Source organism: Aquila chrysaetos, chromosome 20 (genome assembly GCF_900496995.4).
Source record: "Aquila chrysaetos chrysaetos chromosome 20, bAquChr1.4, whole genome shotgun sequence".
Lineage (NCBI taxonomy): Eukaryota > Metazoa > Chordata > Aves > Accipitriformes > Accipitridae > Aquila > Aquila chrysaetos.
This window is the reverse complement of record NC_044023.1, coordinates 7978825-7998465: the sequence shown is the minus strand read 5'-3', so window position 1 is coordinate 7998465 and position 19641 is coordinate 7978825. Positions and strand designations below refer to the sequence as shown.

General features: G+C 44.4%; 1 protein-coding gene across 1 annotated transcript in view; it reads right to left on the bottom strand.

The window, feature by feature from the left end:
* DNAH1 (dynein axonemal heavy chain 1) overlaps positions 1-19641 on the bottom strand; it is a 70191-nt gene that overhangs the window by 42319 nt on the left and 8231 nt on the right. The window contains exons 8-23 of the mRNA XM_041118600.1: positions 18912-19123; positions 17393-17691; positions 16234-16384; positions 15482-15672; positions 13914-14139; positions 13157-13276; positions 12290-12372; positions 10716-10857; positions 9486-9641; positions 8280-8478; positions 6332-6585; positions 5213-5425; positions 3298-3462; positions 2478-2599; positions 1812-1917; positions 536-715 (exon numbers count right to left, since the gene is read on the bottom strand). Coding sequence (XP_040974534.1) covers positions 536-715; positions 1812-1917; positions 2478-2599; positions 3298-3462; positions 5213-5425; positions 6332-6585; positions 8280-8478; positions 9486-9641; positions 10716-10857; positions 12290-12372; positions 13157-13276; positions 13914-14139; positions 15482-15672; positions 16234-16384; positions 17393-17691; positions 18912-19123 — 2819 coding nt within the window. The remainder of the gene's footprint in view (positions 1-535; positions 716-1811; positions 1918-2477; positions 2600-3297; positions 3463-5212; positions 5426-6331; positions 6586-8279; positions 8479-9485; positions 9642-10715; positions 10858-12289; positions 12373-13156; positions 13277-13913; positions 14140-15481; positions 15673-16233; positions 16385-17392; positions 17692-18911; positions 19124-19641) is intronic.

The window sequence follows — 19641 nt, the reverse complement described above, 5'->3', positions numbered from 1 at the left end:
TTTAGACAGAGTAGAAAACAATAACAGAAATATCTGAGGCCTTTTCGTTTTTCAGCCTTTCTCCCTCCCCAGACCCAAACAAATAAAAATTTAGTTTTACCAGCATAGCTTTTACACAGAAACCAGAGCCAAGATGCATCCCCTATGCATTGACTGAAGCCAATAGTTCATGTGCCTTGGTTACTTTTACCAGCCCCTAGCACACTGTGTGAGACACGAGAGCTGAAGGAGAAGATCCTTATAAAGAGGAAGTTGCCTGGAGAGAGGAACAGATACGGATTCATACAGGGTTGTTCTATGATACCGCGAGGTGTTCTGTGGCTGTTGAATGAGTGTGCAGGGTTTGCATTCTTCTGGACCATTAGCTGCTTGCTCAACTGTGCATTCTGCACTTGACCCCCACACAACTGGATTAAAGGTTGTATTTTAAAACTAGTAGAATATCACAAATTCATCAGCCCCATCACTGGTGACCTCTACAGCAAGCCTGGAACTGAGACATCAGAGACCTGCCAGTCTGTGATAAAACGCTTACCTCTGGATAAACACTAATAGATCTTTCTATTTTGTCCCGTACACTGGCCTTCATGGATTTCTCCACTTCTAGCAGCCAGTCCTCCACATTGTCAGTGGGATAGATGGGAACAAACAGCTTCACTTCTTCTCCTTCAGCAGAGTACATGTGTGTGATCTGTAGGTCCTCCTGGAACAGCAGCTAATGGAAGAAGCACAACAGGAGATGTGAATGGAGGATTTCCTTTCTATCCCTACCTTCCTGCAACTGGGGGACAGCCAGGCTGTAGTGGTGTATGCTCATCATAAATCTGGTGCCAAACTTGGTTGTCAATAGTGATAATAAAGTGTGCAACAGATGTGCAAAATGACCTCTCCAAAAAACATATGAAAATGAGAGATTCACATCACTGGTTTAACTTGAGTGAAGGAAATCAAATTATAGGCAAGATGAACATTTCTCATTGCCTGTCTAGGATTCAAACCCTTGATTCCTGTTCAATTCTGTAGATTCAGATCATTTCCCTTGAGGTCACAGTGCCCGGTTTTAAGAGTAAAATTTTAACAGCTTTTCCAGTGCCCTAGCGTATCACTGAAAGTCCCCTTATTTATTCCAATGGCTTTGCACCAGGTTTCCAGTTCAATTTCCTTTCTATTTTCCCAAGCTAATGACTAGGAGATTGGTTTTAGTGTCTGAGTATTGTGGTGGTGCAAGCTGTGACTAGCCATGGAGTCTGAAGTCTATTAGGAATAATAAATAGGAAAAATAGCTGGGTTAACCCCAGCTGCTAAGTAGGGCTGAAGGCAGAAACTTAATTCCGTTCAGGCTTGTTCACTCCTTGTCCCTCCTGAGGCTGTCAGCAAGAGTGGGATTCCATCCTAACCGGGTGCCTGTGAGTAGACAGCTAAGTCTGAGCTATTTCTCCTGGCCTCCATGGTGGGATGGACAGACATCTCCAGAGGGAGTGTCATCTCCTCCTAAGATGGGTATTTAAGTGAATTTCTGCAAGTTGCCCTTTACCGATGCTTATTTTCTCCTCATTGTCTAAAAGGTAATTGGGGGTGCCCAGTTCATCGGCAGATGTCTGGCTTTGAAATGTCTAAAGTGAGGTTGTTTGAAACCCACTGCAGCGATGGCAGCACCTTGCAATGCCTACATACAGTTACAGGTTCCCAGGAGACACAGTTCCACACAGCAGAATGTGAACACTCCTCCAGATTCTTAGCATGCCTCCAAGTTCCCATGACACCAGCTACCCAAAGGTGGGCCAAGCCACTAGCATGCTTGCTTTGCCTACCTGTGCAATGTTCTCAAAGCATTTGCGGAGGTGAGGTTGTACAGCAGTGGGGTCTTTTGTCTGAGACAGTATTTCCAGCAGCTCATCGTCTGAAAGGAAGTAGAACCTAGAAACACAGAGCAAGGCATGAAGGGAGACTCTCCTTACTGTAGCATCAGGGGCTAAGTCCTGGGAAGATGAGGAAAAGCCTACTGCTAGAAGCACTGTTTCTGACTGCTCACTGATCTCTTTGTGTAGGAGAGCAGCAGCCACAGTCCAGCCATCTACCTTTCTGTAGAGACAGACCGCTCCATCTGCAGAAGTCAGTTATTCCCATGCAAAGTGGGTTTAAATAAGTATAAAAATAGAAGTATTCCTTCAGGAACAAGGGACAGAGTTACATGGAGGTTTTCATTTTACCCCATCCTTTCTAGACAAATCATGGGGCACAGATATGCAACAACGCTACCAGGCTGCTCTCAACTCACAACATTTGTGTCTGCCTGTTTTCTCCCCATCAGATGGCAGCATTGAAAGGCACAGCCTTGCTTATGTTTGCAGTCTCATGACAATATCCTAAGCTTAGATTGTTTTGCTCCTTCTTGGCAGAGTGAACTTGAGTGAGCCTCTCCTTTCATATTTTCTGAACCAGGGAGTGTGATCCAGCCCACTGAAATTTGGGATTACCTGGGAAAAGCTCCTCTCTTTGTCTCCAGATATTCACTCAGACCTTTCTGCACAAGTTCGAGTAGTTTGTTACATTTTCGCAGGTTCTCTAGTAGCATAGGATCAGGGCACAAAGAAATCACCTATAAACAGAATGGAGAACAGAGGAAGCATCAATATTCTGAGCACGTGGGAGATAAGGCAGTGGAGATAATTGGGTTGCCCAGTGATGTTACTGATAGGATTTAAATGACTCATTCACAGGAATACTTTCACAGGGATCTGGAGAGGTGTGAGCTTTGTGGGCAAGGAGGGGAAACAGCACTTACGGATGTGACAAGCACATTTCTGGGTTCCCCTAAATACCAACATTTGTAATATGGAATACAAGTGGTGATGGAGTCCTGGGAAGTAAAGACTGGAGAACAGAAGAGTGGAGAGCACTGCTACCAGGACAGAGAAACAGGCGAAAACAATGGCTCTAAACAATTTAAAGAGTCAGTCTTGAGGAGGAATCAAAGGAGTTATTTTATGGATTACAGTTATAGCAGGACTGGTTACAAGAGTCGTAGGAGGTAGGGAGTCTGTGCTGAGGAGAAGGTATTTGGTGGCGTGGACAGCTTGGTGCAAGGCATCACAGGGAACAACTCTGGACAGCAGAACGAAAGGCCAAGTTCCAAGAGAAGAAACCTAGCACACCGCCCTGGGCAATGTTGCATGGTTTATACAGCGCTGCTTATGCCTGCACCATTACAAAAGCAAAACCTCAAAGGCAGTCCTTGTGTGAGCACAGCTCCAAGGAGTTTGGGATACCTGCGCTGGCTTTCATCAAGGCACACACCTCAGGGTTTTCATTAGCATTCTTCATGATGTTCCTCCAGTCCCTATCCATGGCCTGGTAGCGCTGGCTTTCTAATGGGAGTTGTCTTTTGATGTCCTCTGACCTAAAGATGGGCTCCAAGTAGAGCCAAGAGCGCTGGCAGTTCAGCCATTCCTCTAGGACATCCTAGTGGGAAGCAAGAAGAGCATATCAGGACACCATGCTATGAACCTGTTTGACAAAACCATTCAAACTGTGCACCAGAATAGGTTAAAAAAAAAAAAAAAAAAAAAAAAAGGAAAAAAGAGGTGATGCTGCACTTAAACCTTCCACAATTCTAAAACCTACCTGCAGCATCAGGAGCTGGAACTTCCTTCCCAAATAATTAATAATTTCCTAGCAATTCCCTTTGCTAACTGTTCTCAACAGGCATCAGAACCAACACGCATTAGTTTAATGGAGATAGTTCAGAAATATGTGTAAGCCACTGCTAAAGCTCAAAGGGACTCAGTGGTGCTAGGTGCAATTTCTGTGGCTAGTGTTTCTCTATTTTACAGAAGATAGCACAATGTGAGCACACAGTAAGATGGGGATTTTATTTTGTGAAAAGAGCTTTTTTGGGGAAGAAGAATGACAAATAAAATATGCCAGACTCTGCAATTCTGTCATATCCTCTCTCCTGCCTGATGTACCTCAGCCCCAGCCTTGCCTACAGAATAATCCATGAAAAGATCTTCGAACAACACTCTTAATTCAAAGAGAATGAATGAAAAGCTAAACATTTAAGTTAGACACCATACAGGAAACCCTGTTTGTCAGGCATTCAAAGGAGCAAGAAAATTAGGCTGGAAGAACATCCTCCTCCTCTTCAGGCATGGGAGATTGGAAGGTATGGGAAACTTGTCCAACATTGCAAAGCAGCTCAAGCATTTGACTCCCTTTCAGACTGCCTTAGTCATGCGGCACTATCTATCATTCCCTGAGCACAGGCAGCCACTTGACCTAGCAAGAGGTGGGGTTTTCCAGTAATACAGACAATGGTGTTTGCCATACTCCATCAGCTAACCCTGATAAGCCACTTCCCAGAAGCAGATTCATGGGCCTTTAGTGACAGGAATGAACGCAATCAAAAGAAGGGGTAGGAAAGGCAGGGTGAAAACATGGACAACATCACAGCCAAACCCACACAGTAAATAACTGAATTTCCCCATGCCACCTACTGCCTTAGGACTTAAAGTAGCATTTCTGTATCGTCATGAGACAAGGCTAGCACTCTGGCAGCCCATGGCCCAAGCACACCCAGATGGTAAGCTCCAATAAACAGAGTAAGGTAGTTATAAATAACAGATAACAATGATGCCATGCATCAAACATCAGCATTTACACAGAGTTCTCTAGCCAGATACTTGTACTGGAATTTTTTTCCTGCAGCAAAATGCTCTTCTGCTGGCTGAGTCCTGCTGGGTGCTGAGCATTCATGCTCTGGTTTGATAAAGAAGGCCTGGCACGGTCTGCCAGATCTTGCTCTAAACAGCAGCCTTCCACGTGCTTTCCTACACTGAGATGTGAATGATTAGCATGGATTTCACAGGGCCTGTAAGAATCTGTAAGGTCCACAGTATAATATGATTAGAGATGCCAGTAGGATTATTCACAGCAATGCGAGAGTCCCAGCCCCACCAAAAAGTGTTGCAATAGGCAGCAAAAGAGCTGGAATTTCATCACTGCTGTTTGCAGAATAAGGCTCTGAGTTTATCCCCTCTTTTACTAGAGTCAGAGGGCTTCAACAGGCCCTCTTCCTCCCTCAAGACTGTTATTCTCTTGATAGTTGTCCTTCCAGTTCCCTAGTGGCAACTGCACACTGTCCATGTTCAAGCATGGCAGCACAGTCCAGCTGCCTGCCTTCACCACACACGTGTGGGTAAGAAACCAATACCTGTGTCATCTTCAGCTTATTTTCCCATGTGTTCATCCTTTCCTCAAAAGGTTTCTTGAATGGTGAGAAGGACATACTCTGAATCATGACAATATGATCGTCTAGGAGTTGAGAAGCTTCATCGGCGTTTTTCAGAATAAAGGTATCTGTGTCTTTGTAAAGCATCACAGTAAATACAACAGAGTTCCATTCACTCTCCATCTTGTCGAGTGCCTGGAACGGAGGGACAAGCAATTTAATTTTCAGATACAACCTGTGCAATGGTTATCCCAGCTTCTACAACTCTCTTAATGCCCCTCTCTAGCAACTGACAGATTTTTGCTCTTGGATTCCACTGGAAACTGCAGCTACGTATTTAATGCAGACACACTAAGCAACAGCACGTTTCCTCTGCACTGCCCATGGACTCAACACCTCAACGCTGTCCTGAAAGGAGCACCTTGAGAGGAAAAAAGGGCAATTTCATCTCCAGGCCCATTTATGCTACTAGATGCACTGAGGGTGCCAACAAAGTGCCTATTAATGATTATGGTTAATGATGGCTTTGTGAAAGTGGTAGCTATCCATCGGGAACTTGCCTGAGATTTCAGAGAACAAAAGCTGCCAGAAGGTAATGACTTTCAATCAAGACCATCTTAGGTTGTATCCGAACTGATGAACTGAAGCTGAAAGACTATCTAACCTATGAATCTCCAGAGCCAGCAAGTCTTCCCTGCACGTTTACTGTGTTAAAGGATTTGCCACCTCCGTTTCCAGTCGCAGCTAATCTCCCTGACATAACATTTGAATAGCAGAAGGCAGTCAATCAATTTATTTTAACTTAAACAGTCACTTATCCCACAGTGAGGTGTGAGACCCAACCAGTGGATCAGCATAACCATCAGGCAGTGCTGTTATGCTACAACTGAAATTCTACACAAGGTGAAATGACTTCTAGTGTGTGAACTCAGTTGCGTGGCCATTGCTCCCTCTTCTAAGAGCAGCAGCCTTTTTACTTGTGCTGCAGAATGTGTCTGATGCTCTGGGACAATAGGAACATCACCCAAGGCAATGACTGCCTGCTCAACAGAAACCTTTTTGAGAAGCAACCAAAGACACAGCAAGTCCCTCTCTCCTTACATTCTCAATGGCGTATTCCTTGCCAGCTATCTCAGCTACTTTGGTAATGCTCTCAATATGGTCCAGCAGGTTCATGTCCAAGCAGCGACCAACTGTCAGACTGGGTTCTAGCTTGATATTGATGTTAATATCTTCTGACAGCATCTCCCAGTGCCGGTTTCTCATACCAGGATTGTGCAGCCCTTGAATTAAGGGGACGTATAGTCTGAATTCTTCAATCTTGTCTCGAAACTCCATTGCCACACCCTGGCAGGCTTTCAGGGAGAAAAACAGAATATCAACAACAACAGTGTGTGAGGAAGTTGCCTTAAGGAACTTCCTAGAAGTTGTCTAAAGCCTGATATGCTTGTAGACACATGGTATGGGATAGGTAAGCAGCAGGAGAGAGCACTGGAAAGTGCAGGTTGAAGTAATGAGGACACAAAGGCTCTCTCTACATGGCTACTAAGCAAGGATTCAAGCCTACTCCCAGAAGCAGACCTGCCTATTAGCCAAAAGTCTGTTACAGGCAAGTCCATGCTAAGAGAAGTGTGCCTTAGTCTAGAGCTCACTGGAAGATGAGAAGCAAACAAATTTAATTCCTTAATATGGGCCCAAGCATGATGAAGTCCCATCTGCCAATAGGTATTTTAGAAGCTCTGGTCATCATTCCAAGATCTTCACTTCCTTAACACGATTGGGTTGCGAGTTATCTCACACCCCAGCTCACGCCATCCTAAATAGAAGATGGACACTATACATAGAAGCTAGAAGTAGGCTAGGATCACAGCCAGCTATGGAAATGGAGAAAGCAAATGGACAGGCAAAGAACATGGGACTTGCTTCCTTTCCAAAATTTGGCTACAGCATGTGCCTCCTCTTATTGCACTCTGCATGGTCGCATTGCACACTCACAGCAAGGATGTGACCACCTCATACTCCCTGCTGGGTCGTATGCAAAGACGAGGCAGACTCAAGGACGAAGCATATATTTTACCAGGTGCCAGGGAATATTGCAATGAATATGAGCAGGTATTCTTAGTATTTCTGTTTACCATAATGATTCATAGTTACTCACGCATCCACTCATCACCTCCTCCATTGGGGCTGATTCATGGCATTGTTTAAGAGCGAGTTCAAGTTAAAAAGGATGAATCAAAAATCTCCCACTGCAAAATATATTTCAATCTAAGCCATCTGGCAGGAGATTTTAGAATTAGCTCTAAAGAATGACCAACGCATCTCTGAGAATCATGGAATGGGAAGTTAAGCTACAACTGAAGTCTCAATTCCAGCTTTACTAGGAGCCATCATTAAAAGACCTTCATGTGAATTGCAAGGGCTGGATGCGATCATCTAAACTTCATACACATTCAAGCAGGAAGGAAAATGGTTATTACATTCCACAGATCATTTCCAGATTTTGCAATTTCATTTTATTCATAACAAAATCAAGATCTCTTCTGGCTTTCCATTAAATTCATTGGCCAATAGAGAAAATAAGATTGGCCAAGAAAACAGCACCTGGAAGACCCAGATTCAGGTTCCTTTGCTGCCTGACTTGCATAAGGGCTTAAACCCACATGTCTAGCCACTGGCTATATAGTAATTTCTCTGTGACTAGTCTGGATTATTTTACTTTACGTAAACGAGTAATTATTAATTGCAACATAAGAGGGTGGCTTTTATTTCAGTACTGTCTTGGGAATTAGGTATAAAAGGGATTTGCAGCCTGGTTGTTTCCATGCCAAACTGGTACTTCAAGCAGCAAACTAGCATCTAGATGTGAATCATCATAGTTCCAGCAAAAAAGTGGAAAATAACTTTGCTAGCATTTTCTCAGCTGGCTCTAATACACACAACATATCCATGTGACATCCTGACAATCCCTGTTCAGAGCACTCTGTGACATGCCTCACATCAAAATGCTGATATGCACCAACTTCCTTTCCCCAGACTGCTTATCTACCTGGTGAATCCTTGAACTGCTTCATGCATCTCTGCATTGTCTTAAAAGAGTCACTGACATTCTTTTCTAGCTGCTCAGCCTCAATTTCCACGAGAGGATCATTCATCCAGCTCTCATGCCATTGCATCCAGTCTGACACTGTAGTCCAGAGATCATAGTATGGCTGGAAGTCCTTAACCATCCTGGATAGCTTACTGTACTTTGGAGAGAGAGAAAAAGCAAGAATAAAGAACAGAATAAGCAACAACTGTATTCTGCTCTGGATGACAGCTTGCATGTCAAAAGGCCAAAAAAGGCACAGTTCTTTTTTGAATCTCTAGCAAGCAATGAGAAAAAGTGTACTTCAAGAGGATGTATCAGACTACCTTCTCCTGGGACCACAATATAGGATTCCAAGGGACAGCAACTAGCAGAGCTGTGCGTTACACATTCAGGCCGAAAAGCATCCAGTGAAGCTGTGCCTGCACCACGTGTCTAGCGTGGAAAGCACTCTCTCCACTTGTCTCTACAAATGCTCCGCTGCAGAATGAGGAGATTTTGATGTGCAGTCCACACACAGTCAGTGAAAGCACACACTGCACATCATATTGAAACTTGGCTCCTTACAGTAAAGGACAAGTAACCACAGATTAAGAAGTAGGAAAGGATCACGTGAACTCCACTTCTACTCTGCAGCCAGACTAGGCTAGACGTGGATGACAATGATGCATTGGCAGCTGAACATCTACAGGCAAAATGAGTGTTTGCAGCTATATAAACTGTTGCCTTAGGAGAACATGCTACGCTCCGAGCTCAGCCAGCTGCCTGCACACCACTATGCAACCACTCATTCACGTCCATGTAACTGCAGTAACAGCCTTACAGAAATTGATGCATCTTAACTGCTGCTTCAAGACCTTTCCCATCCAATTCCTCCTCATTAACATCACTCAGATCTGAATGTGGGCACCCAAAGTGTCTCACAGAAGTGGCAATATCAGGCCCAGGAGCAGCCTTCCACGTTCGCCTGGGATCAGCTCTTCTGCAGCACAGTGGAGTGATGGAGCAGTGTGGTCATTCTACAGGACCGCAGAGCAGTTAATCAGATAAACCTAAAGAGCATGAAGGATTCCTTCCTGAGGAACTGTGTCTCATTATTTGCTCTACCTACCACCTAGAAGGCCCAACAAAGATTAGAGTCTTGTAGGTACAGGACCTGACACTTACATTAGTAACTTTCATCCCAAAGATTCTTTCCCTGTTGTTGTAGAGAATTGCCAAATTCTGAAGCTCCTTCAGCTGCTTCCTGACCTCCCTTGCTTTGTTAGCCAGCTCATGAGCTTGGTTAATGTCCACCTGGATGGAAAATCCACCTACAGTCAGCTGGAAGAGAAAAGGCAGGCATGAGATGTGGCTCTAAAGCTGAGTGCTGCCTCTGGAGATCTTAGCTTCCTGTTGTGCTCTTTGTTACATTCAAGGCAAGATTTTTATGCTCACAATTTCACCTCCCCCAATCCAATTCTACTTCTATTTAGACCACAATGAAAGCGGTGAGGAGAAGCAATAACCACTGGTCAGGTGGTTGAAAGCGCAAATGTGATGACCAGCTGCTTTTCGTCTTTGTGACAACAGTTAATCCCTGAGAAGTAGGAGCAATAAGACTGTGCCCAAATTTCTTGCTACTGAATTTATACTGTTCGTTAGCTACAGAATCAGTAAAGTGAAAATGATAGCTCTACAAGGTCACTCAGTTTGTTTCCATGAATTGTTTAGCAACACACATCTAGAGGTTCTCTAATAACTTTTCGGTTTTGTTGGGTTTGTTTGTTTGTGTTGGTTTGTTTGTTGTTGTTGGTTTTTTAATCCAGTGTTGGGGTATTATCATTTTGGGAGTCTATTTCCAAGATAATCTAGGTCACTGATTACAGCCTTTCCAAGATGGCATTTTTTTTCTGTATTTAGGAGTTTCTGGTGAAAAATAAAATTCAGACTGTTTCAGCAGAAACCAGAGGTATCTCAGATTCAAAACTCTGTTGCTGTTTCAGGGTCTTTCACATGAAATGAGTTCCATGATTGAATGCTGTATTTTTCCCCCTTGATGGCAATGCATCATGGGAGATGCTCTGCAGGGAACTGAGTACACAAGAAAGAAAAAGGAGGTGCATGGATTGCCCGAGCACCAAGAATCAGAATTTTGTATCCCAATGAACACCTTCCCAGTGAAAAATCAGTATTTCTGCAAAAAGTATTGTCCTTCACACAAAAATGAAACTCTTAATCAAAAGCCCAACTTCCAATAAAAAACCGGGTGGGGGGGTGGTGGTAATTTTTGGTCCAACATTACATTGACCTAAAAACTCATCTGACTAAAATATCTTCTGAAAGTTTCCCACCCAGTTGACCACAAGAGCTTCAAGCCCCCCTTCTCTGGACAGTTTATTGTTAGTGGCTTAATACCTGCATCTCTTCCAGTTTGTCTTGAAAGCCATTCTGATCCATGACCTGGATTTTGCGAAATCTGTCTTCATCATCCAGGTGCTGGAGCCGAACGGACTCAGCTTGCATAGTTATTTTCAGTGGCCAGTAACTTGCAGCCCACCTGCACTCACATGATACAGCAAACAACAACAACAACAAAAGGAGAGAGAGAGAGAGAGAAGCTTTCTGAGCAAATGTTTGAAATGCTGAAAATAACAGAATGAGAAAGCCAACTCCCACCAAACAAGGAAACTTTACAACAGAAATACACGTGGTTTCAACAAAACTTTTTTTTTTCAGCTTTTCTTGTTGATATGCAGTCCTTGTGACTAGGCTATTCAAATGGAGAGGGCTGGGGAGAAGTGGAGGGCCTTTTTAAAAGGAACAAATCCAGTACATTGCTGAAAAGCTAGGAGACAGCAAAATAACAGTTGGCATCCAGAGGGAATGTCTGCCTTTGAATGTATTCACAAGGAACTGAAAAAAATGGGGTCAGAGTCTTGGCTTGTGGCTTTTCAGGGCTACTGAAAAAGCCAGTCTCCTGTTAAGCTGGGCAGTGAGGGGCCAGGGTAACCCAGATACAGTGAAGCCTTGGATAGCAGCTTCTGCAGAATGCCCTGCGGAGTGCAGTGCAGATAGATACAGGAAAGGCTGCACAAAGTGGCTGCTCATGCCAGGGCAGGTTTCTTGGTTCTTGCTCAGCTGTAGCCCACCCATTCCTCCATTTGGACTTTTTAGCTTGTGTGAAATGCCAGATGCAAGCTCTGCAGCATTACGCTTAAGGTCACACCCCTCCCAGCGCCTGGGGATGGAGCAACGTCCTACTAGTTCTGCATGTGTCAGGTCTGGCCAGTGGGCATACAGCTATATCTGTGCTAAGCTGTCCTAGAGCTGAGCTGCTTTCCTGCAGCTCCTGTGGGTTTTTTGCACTGTGCATCCCATGTTTCTAGTTTCAGGAGCACTCTGCAGAAACCCACTCAGGTTGCAGGCACACTGGACGAAGTCCGTGTCATACGAGAGGTGCTTCCAGGGCTGAGCGGGCTTTAGAAGCTGTGTAGCTGTGTTTGTGAGCTGACTCTGCTACTGGGGCATAGTCAGGCCCCAATCTGAATAACATAGCCAAAGACAAAACTAAGAGGAGGCTGCATGGAAAAGAAATGTAGTAATAATACATGGTTCATGTTCCTTCCTACTCCTATGAAAACCCTGGGAGTGTTCCTACCTTGGAAGTGTTCATTCAGTTTCAGACACAGACTAAACTGTGCACTTTGAGACTTTGCAAATGTCTCAAAAAAAAACCCCAAGAGAAAGAAGCTTTAATATGTTAAACAGGTTAATAGCTATCAGTTTGCCTTGCCCCAGGCCAGAAGGCAGCAGGAACCCACACTTCTTCTCTATAAACTTCATTTCAAGAATTCAGTGCTCATACAGCCCGAGAGGCACTTAAAAGTTCTGCTGAAGCCCTTGATAGACACATAGCCCCTGAAGCCCTGAGAACAGTAATTGCGGCAAAGTGTCCCACTTGGACAGTGGGAGAAATGCCTTGTGCTCACTTGTCATTGAAATCTTCTTCAGTAAGATTGTAAAGGAATTCCTCCATGACCTTGTAATCTTCCATGACTTCACGAATCAGTTCCTGCACAGGGTGAGAGAAAGAGACAAAAAATAGACATCTCTAGACCACACTGATTCCAACTCTCTGGTGTATACCTCATTTTCATGAGGTGCCTTTGAAGGGCCTTAATCACACAAGCTTAATGTGATGTAGGCTGCTTCTCTGCTGTATGAACAGTCGGAATGGATTTACAACCCCTTGTTCTGCGAACGATCACGCCATCATCGCCCTCTGTTCTATAAGAATGAAAAGAAGTGTGACCTAGTGGATAAAGTGCTGGAGAGAAACTGAGTGATTTGGGTTATCCTCCAGATTCTTTCCTTGGCATGGACAAGTCAGCTTACAGCTTGATGCCTTTGTTCCCCATTTGTTCAGCTGGGAGAAGACCTACACTTCAAATAACTTTGAAATAACTTGGCACTAGAATGTCCTATTTGAGGAAATATGTTAACAGCAATATGAGCATTTGATAGCAGAAATATTTTCTTGAATGCATTCATTTTTAGAAGACAGCTATTCAGTACACAAATGCAGAATGGATCATGAAGGTAGCAAAAAGCATGCATAAGTCTTTTAGATTTTTAGCTGCTCTTTTGTTTTGCATAGATATTTAAATTCATGATATGTGTATTTAAAAATACAAATCTTAGGAATTACAAAAATACAAACCCAAGAATCTTATGGCATTATGCGAAGACATCCAAGCAAAAAAAATGGAGTTCTGCTGAGACACCACACACTGCATTGACAAATTTCCTCCTCACTTCCTTTGGTGTCCCCTGTCCATAAGGAGAGCATGCCCTACCTCCTGCACAGCCAGTTGCTCAGGGACTCCCTTCATCCACTCCCGCAGCTCAGCCAGCTCCTCGATACTGTTTGGTTTCTCATGCATTTTGCAGCTGACCGCTTTATATGCGTCACAGATCTGCAGGACACAGCAGAGAAAAGACCATCAAAAAGTCATTAACTGCTAATGGGCAAACTGGAAAATCTGCCATGACCCACCCACTTCCCATTCTGAAGGTGGTCTAAAGTGATGAGGACACAGTCCTGTTCCATCTTTTTCTTTCCACAGTCTTTCTCCATCCATCTCATTTGAGCTTAAACGGAATGAGACTGCCAAAAAAAGAGGAAGAGGAACCGCAGGTATGTAGTTGAAATGATGACAGTAACACATTTAGACAACCCTCTGGCAGATGCAATTGTCTGTATTCCAGTTATCTTCAGAGCGAGCAGAAGGACCTTCCAGTTGTCTACTAGGCAGATCTTTTCAATCCACCAACACATTTTTATAAGATGGCAGGGTCTTGAAGAATTTAGTCTCAAGAGATACAACTTTCAGGCATATAACTTATTAAGTATATTTAATACTTGATTTAGTTGACTCTGCATGTCTCCCCTGTAGTCGTTTTTTAAATAATCACTCCGATGCAATCTTTAAAATGTCCTCATTAATGTGGCCTCAGTTGCTGTCTTTTGGCCATTTCACTAACACAGTGACTTCAAAAGCAGAAGGACAAGAAAAGACACTGACAGATAACCTATTGAACCAGGTTACTTACATTCTCCACCTGCAAATGGAGGTTTTTAGCCAGTATGTCCAACGTTGAAGTGGCAAGCCTGTTGTATTTTTTGGACAGATTTTGCTTTACATTGTCTATACGGACATGGAAGGGACCAATGACAATAGAACTAGGTAGAGTGTTGTCCAGGTTCTCCTTTTCAGACAAGTGCATGTTTACTATACTCATCACCTCCTGGGCAGATGGACATTGCTCTTTGTAGTCTCTGTAAATAAAACCACCAACAAAAAAAGGTAACGTAGACCTTAAGATTATTTGAGCATCCAGGCTGTTCGTAGGATGTCCAGATGTGTCCGCCCAAAGGATCAAGACATTAAATTAATAATGAGTATGTTTACTGTTATTAAAACATGCATCTATTCAAATGTATACAACTTTCTGCAAGCACAGACTGAGAGGGTACCAATGACTTCTAGACCTTACAACTAAAGATACGGCTACATAGGAAGTGAGGAGTGTTTATACCAGTCATGTACATGAGGGCTAGCTTTAACTGAGCATGGGAAGCTATAGTAGCAAAGACATCCCATGTAAAGTCCATCTGTTTGGGTGACCAGCCTGCACTGAAGGCTCTGCTTCAGTGTCTTCACTGCTACAGTTACCAACACCAAGCAGAGGAAACCAGGCTGCCTATGCCCACCTGCACTGCAGCTACACCCATGTAGCAGTGTTGACAGTCCCTCAGTTTCAGAAGATGTGTATACGAGAAGACACGGAACTCATATGTAGCTAAGGAACATTACTGGGAAGCAAGGGAAGGGACAGACTCAAATCTACAATGGATTTTAAAGCATAATAGGTGTAGAGTGGAATAAAAGCACAAAATATTTTAGCTGCAGAAAAGGAGTTGAAGAAAGAGATGAAAGAGGTAATAAGGCAAGAGGAGAGGGAGAGACAAAATGAAAGCACTGGTGTAAACAGGGCAAGACCAGGAGGCACCTTGCGGGAGGACAGGCACTTCAGTGTCTTCTAGGAAGAGACGGGAATTTGTCAGATGGGATTTGTAAATTGATTAAGCTGGAATAACAAAAGAGAAAAAGGGCTTCAGTCCCACTGTTTGGATAAAACGTGAGGCCTAAAACCAAGACCATTAAAGTAACAGAGGCTAAAGGACAGCATAGGTGCAAAGAGTTTTGGCAGTGAAAACAACGAGGCTGAAACAAAAGAAAACATTACTTTCTACAGAATGTTATCAGCTTGAACAGACGCTATTTGAAGGAGGTCAGAGTCAAGTATGCTAACTGGATTTTCAAACAGGATGAGTCATTTTTAGGGCCATTAATATCTCCAATTACACTTACAAACATGACAGGAATAAGACTGCTGTCAGAGGCAGGAAGAAATTCTCACTGCCACCACCAATGTCCTCTAAAAGCATGGACCATTGCCCACGGCTGCCTCTGATGGATGCCTGATCTCACATCTGAGGCACATCACACACATCTGTGGTCTCACAACAGGTCCCACATTCTCATGCACCTCCACACAACAGCTTCTGAAAAAGCTTGCCATTTGGGTTAGAGGTGCCTTTATCAGAAACCACTTACCTTAGGAAGTACTGGATGTTGTTATTCAGTTCTAGGAACTTCTCGTATCTCTTGGCATAGGCTTGGAGAGGGATCAGTGCCTTTTGAATGGCAGACCGCATAGCCTCACGTAGTTCTTCCACTTCTGGTTCATGCAAGCCCACTGACTCCAGCAAGGGTGTGCCTGTGATAAGTATGTTCTCCAACACATACTGGAAAAGGAAGGAGAGAGGTCTTTCAGGACTAGCAGAGCTAACCATGCGTCCTCAGGAGAGGGGCGAGACAATCACTAGTGGCACCTTTGGGAAGTCATGCAGCCCATCCTTCTACATTGTGTCAGGAATTGTTTTATCAGTTTTATGTTGCCCCCCAAAGAAGGGTGATCTAGGGAGATATATCTTTCACAGTAACAGGCAGAAGGATGCATATGCAGAAGAGATCTGCACCAGACTGACAGCACTGGAAAAGGTGCTATTTCCTTTATGGAAAGCTTTTACCGGCTGCCATGCACTTAGGACATGTCTCCACAGAACCTGCAGCACCAAAGCAGAGATAGCAACCAGATGAAATAGCTACAGGGTTGGGGAGCTTGAAGAAATCCTGTCAGCATAGAACTGCATTAGCATAGTGCTGTGCCCAAATCAATTTAACTGGATTCCCAGCTACCTACTTCTGCAACCCTCTCCCTCAGTACAAGCTCAGGGGTGTCTATGTCAAGCTGCAACGCACTGAGACTTGCACAGCTATATCGCTGTTGATGCAAAAGAGTTCACCTTCTCCAGCTGTGGGACAGTGTGAGTCACCAGGATTCCCTTGTCGAACAGAGAAATGAGGGACTTCTCAAAGCTCTCCACAGGGGGGCTGAAGTGAACGCCACTGCTGTCTAGCACAAGGTCTGTTACAAAGAGTGGATTCCTTTGAGGCCTGCAGTGGGAAGAGATAAGGAAGAACAGGGATGCTTTTTGAGACAACGGCACAAAACTATATTGCTCTGGTGCTGATACTAAAACGCCTACTGGACTAGAAAGAAAAGCAGAGGAGAGGAGGACTGTCCCATGCAGCTGAAGGTATGAAACACTGCATTCTGAATTTACCAGTAAAGACATTGAGATCCCTTGTCTATCAAAGGCGAAGGAAGTGTCAGTTGCGACATACCAGGATCCCCAAAAGTCATACCCTTACATTGAGAATTGGAGCTGCTTTACAGAAAAATTGCAGGTGCTCTTCAAACCAGGTATTCAGCATCTCCAATATAATCCTAAAATGCACCTTCAGGAAGTTATATTCAGTATCTCCCAATCTTGTATGTTACCAGCATGGCTCAGGATCAGCTGAAGTCAGTGTCAAGAATTCCACTGATTTCAAGGTAAAAGGCCTCATGTGAGTGGCAGGGTTTTTTCTTTTCTTCCTGTTTTCAATTTCTAAATCTTCCTTTTTAATACCATGAAGGACAGAAATCCTTAAATCAATAGCAAATGGAAGAAAATTCTAGGCACTGTGACAACCCGAATTTGGTATTCCTTAGAGATCCCAGGCCAGATCCTACTCCTGAGGTTTAATCCAAGAATGGAATTAAGCAGCCATGCCTCCTGGTATTCTTCCTGGCCTCCAGAAAAAAAACTAGTAATTATTTGCTCCCTTGAGAATGCTGGAAGTGGCTAATCTTTAGAACAGTATGTCAAAGTAGCAGACCTCGGTTCTGATGGGCTGCCTCATATCACTAACAGCAACTTGAAATCTGTACAAACAGAGCAGCCAGCTTTGTGTCATTCTTCCATACTCAAGCAAATGTGTTAGGTGGAGGACTGGGGGAAACAGCCTAGCCTAAGGTTCCCATACAGTGCAAAGCTTGCTTGTAAAAACAGTAGTTAGAAAGACAATGGCACTACACTTTTCTGCTCTTTCCACCCTTTTTCCCCCTCCCTTCCTCACCTGTAGGGGCTATTGATGAGATCATCTCCCCATTCCATGTCCTTTGAGCAATTCAGGATACCATGGCAAGCATCCAGCAAAAGCTGGGTGAAGCTGATCAGCGAGTTCTGGACCAGATACCGCACAGAGTCCTGAAGCATGAATTTGATGCGCTTCATCAGCTTACACAGTTTGGACATCTGGTAGACATCCCAGTGGCTCTGTTCCAGGTTGTACCAGTCTTTGCCTGCAACTCTCAGGTTGCTCTTCACAGCATTCTTTAGAGTATTGATCCAAGTATCCTTGAGAAACACCTGCACCTAGGGTAAAGAAAAAAAGCAAGCTGTGTAATCCTCCAAGTGCTGATGGGAAAGCAGTATGGTGAGGTTAGCTGCTAGCTGGGACTGCTGCACCTTTCTCTGCAGTGAAATGCAACTGTTCTCTCAGAGCTGTGGCAGCTAAACAGCAGCTGTCAAATCCATGCACACACACGTGGCATCTGAACCTGGCCATACATCTCCTTCACTGACAAAAGCCCTACAGAAAGAAAGCCTGATATTAAAAAGCGGGAGTGCTCTATTCTTTCTTTTTATACACAGTGTTTCCTTTTTGTTCTCTTTTCTATAGAGCAGCATCCCTGGAGCTGCCTGTGTCAGGGTCCCTCATAAAAAGTTGTGTAGACAGTATGATGAGCAAGTAAAGGACAGAATGTTGTCTTCTCTTGGCAAGTGAGGAGAAAAAGGGGAAGAAGCCAAGGGCGGCAGCAGCAGTCTGCAGTGTTTTAATTTATTAAAATACCACCAAGTGTCACTTTTGCTCCACAGGCAGCTGCTGTTTGTGTGTAATAAAACAACCTCAGTCACTGAGTGGATGACAGCACTGCCTAGCTGAAACAGCATGGGACTGGGAAGGACCAGCACATGCCCTCTGCCACTGATTTACTGTGTAACCCTGTGCAAGCTACTCCATGTGGCCACATCCAGGGTGCAATGTGCTGCCCTCATTTAGAGGGCACGAAGATCTTCTGGTGAGAGTTACCACAGAGTTGCAAATTTTTATTCTAGTCTCTGCTGGCATCGCAAGCAGAGTAATTTAATTAAGTACATAAAGAACATAGAGTGTAGGAAAGCATTACCCCCATGAGCGCTTCAGGAGGAATCAAAGCTCTGCAGCTGGAAGGATGGGGACATAAAAAAACTAGAAACTTTTGAGTGCCAACCAGGACTGTTGTCTGCAGGGAGACCAGGAGAGGAAAGAGGGGCTGTAGCCCTATGTGGCCACTTGTTCAACACATGACTAAGAGCGTGGTCAGCATTGGCTGATGTTAACTAGGGAGCTATGGCTCTTTCAGCCCATTCTCCCCACATCCCAATAAATTCGACACGCACATGCAAATTGCTCCCTGCCCCACCCACAATCTCTCCTTTGAAAACTCATCCGTTTCCAGGGAATAGATCTGCAGCTGCTGCATCTGTCTAATACACGCTGACAGCCCTGCTGGCTGCTCCATGTGTCCACCCCCCACGCTTCCTCTGCTCACCTGAGTGAAGGTCTGGGTCTGGATCTGTTCAAACTCCTCCAAGCAGACATGCTTGGCTAAGGTTGAGTTAAACAGAGACATGGTGGCTGCCTTGTTGCACTCATCTTGCACCTGTGTAAGGAGAAGGATGACTTCTGGCCTGGTCAGGAGTGAGACAAAGTTGAAATCTGCTTGTCGTTCATCAAAAGGGTAGTCTGGGATCCAGATGAGCCCTGGCACCAAAAAAAAGAACATGTTATTGCCTGCAACGGCCATCCCAGCTTCTGTTTTGGAGGAAGAGTACAGCTCCCTTTGGGACAGCACTTGTGAAAAGGACTCTTCTCTGATGCACAGGCCTTATCATGTAGCAGTTTCAGTGGACGGCTGGATGAATCTCTGCTCTGCAGCAGGGACTTTCTGCAGCCTCCCATTAGGCACTGAGGGACTGTCTTAGTGCCTGACCTTCCTGAGGCTTTGGCTCATGAAGTTTCCATGAGAAAGACCACTGGACTTGAGGAATCTTCCCACTGAGGTTTCAAGGCACAGCTGAGTCATCTCATCTGTGAGAGGCCACTTGTGAACCACCTCAAGGCATTCCAGCCTTTGGAAGACTGAAGTGCACAAAATATGCGCCCCCGTCTTTTACTGTGGTCATTTTCCTCCAGTTCAGGACTCTACAAGAGCCTGAGCCCTGTTTCACACCTGAGGTATACCACAGCTGAGCACAGCAAATGGAAGGCAGCCAGTCCCA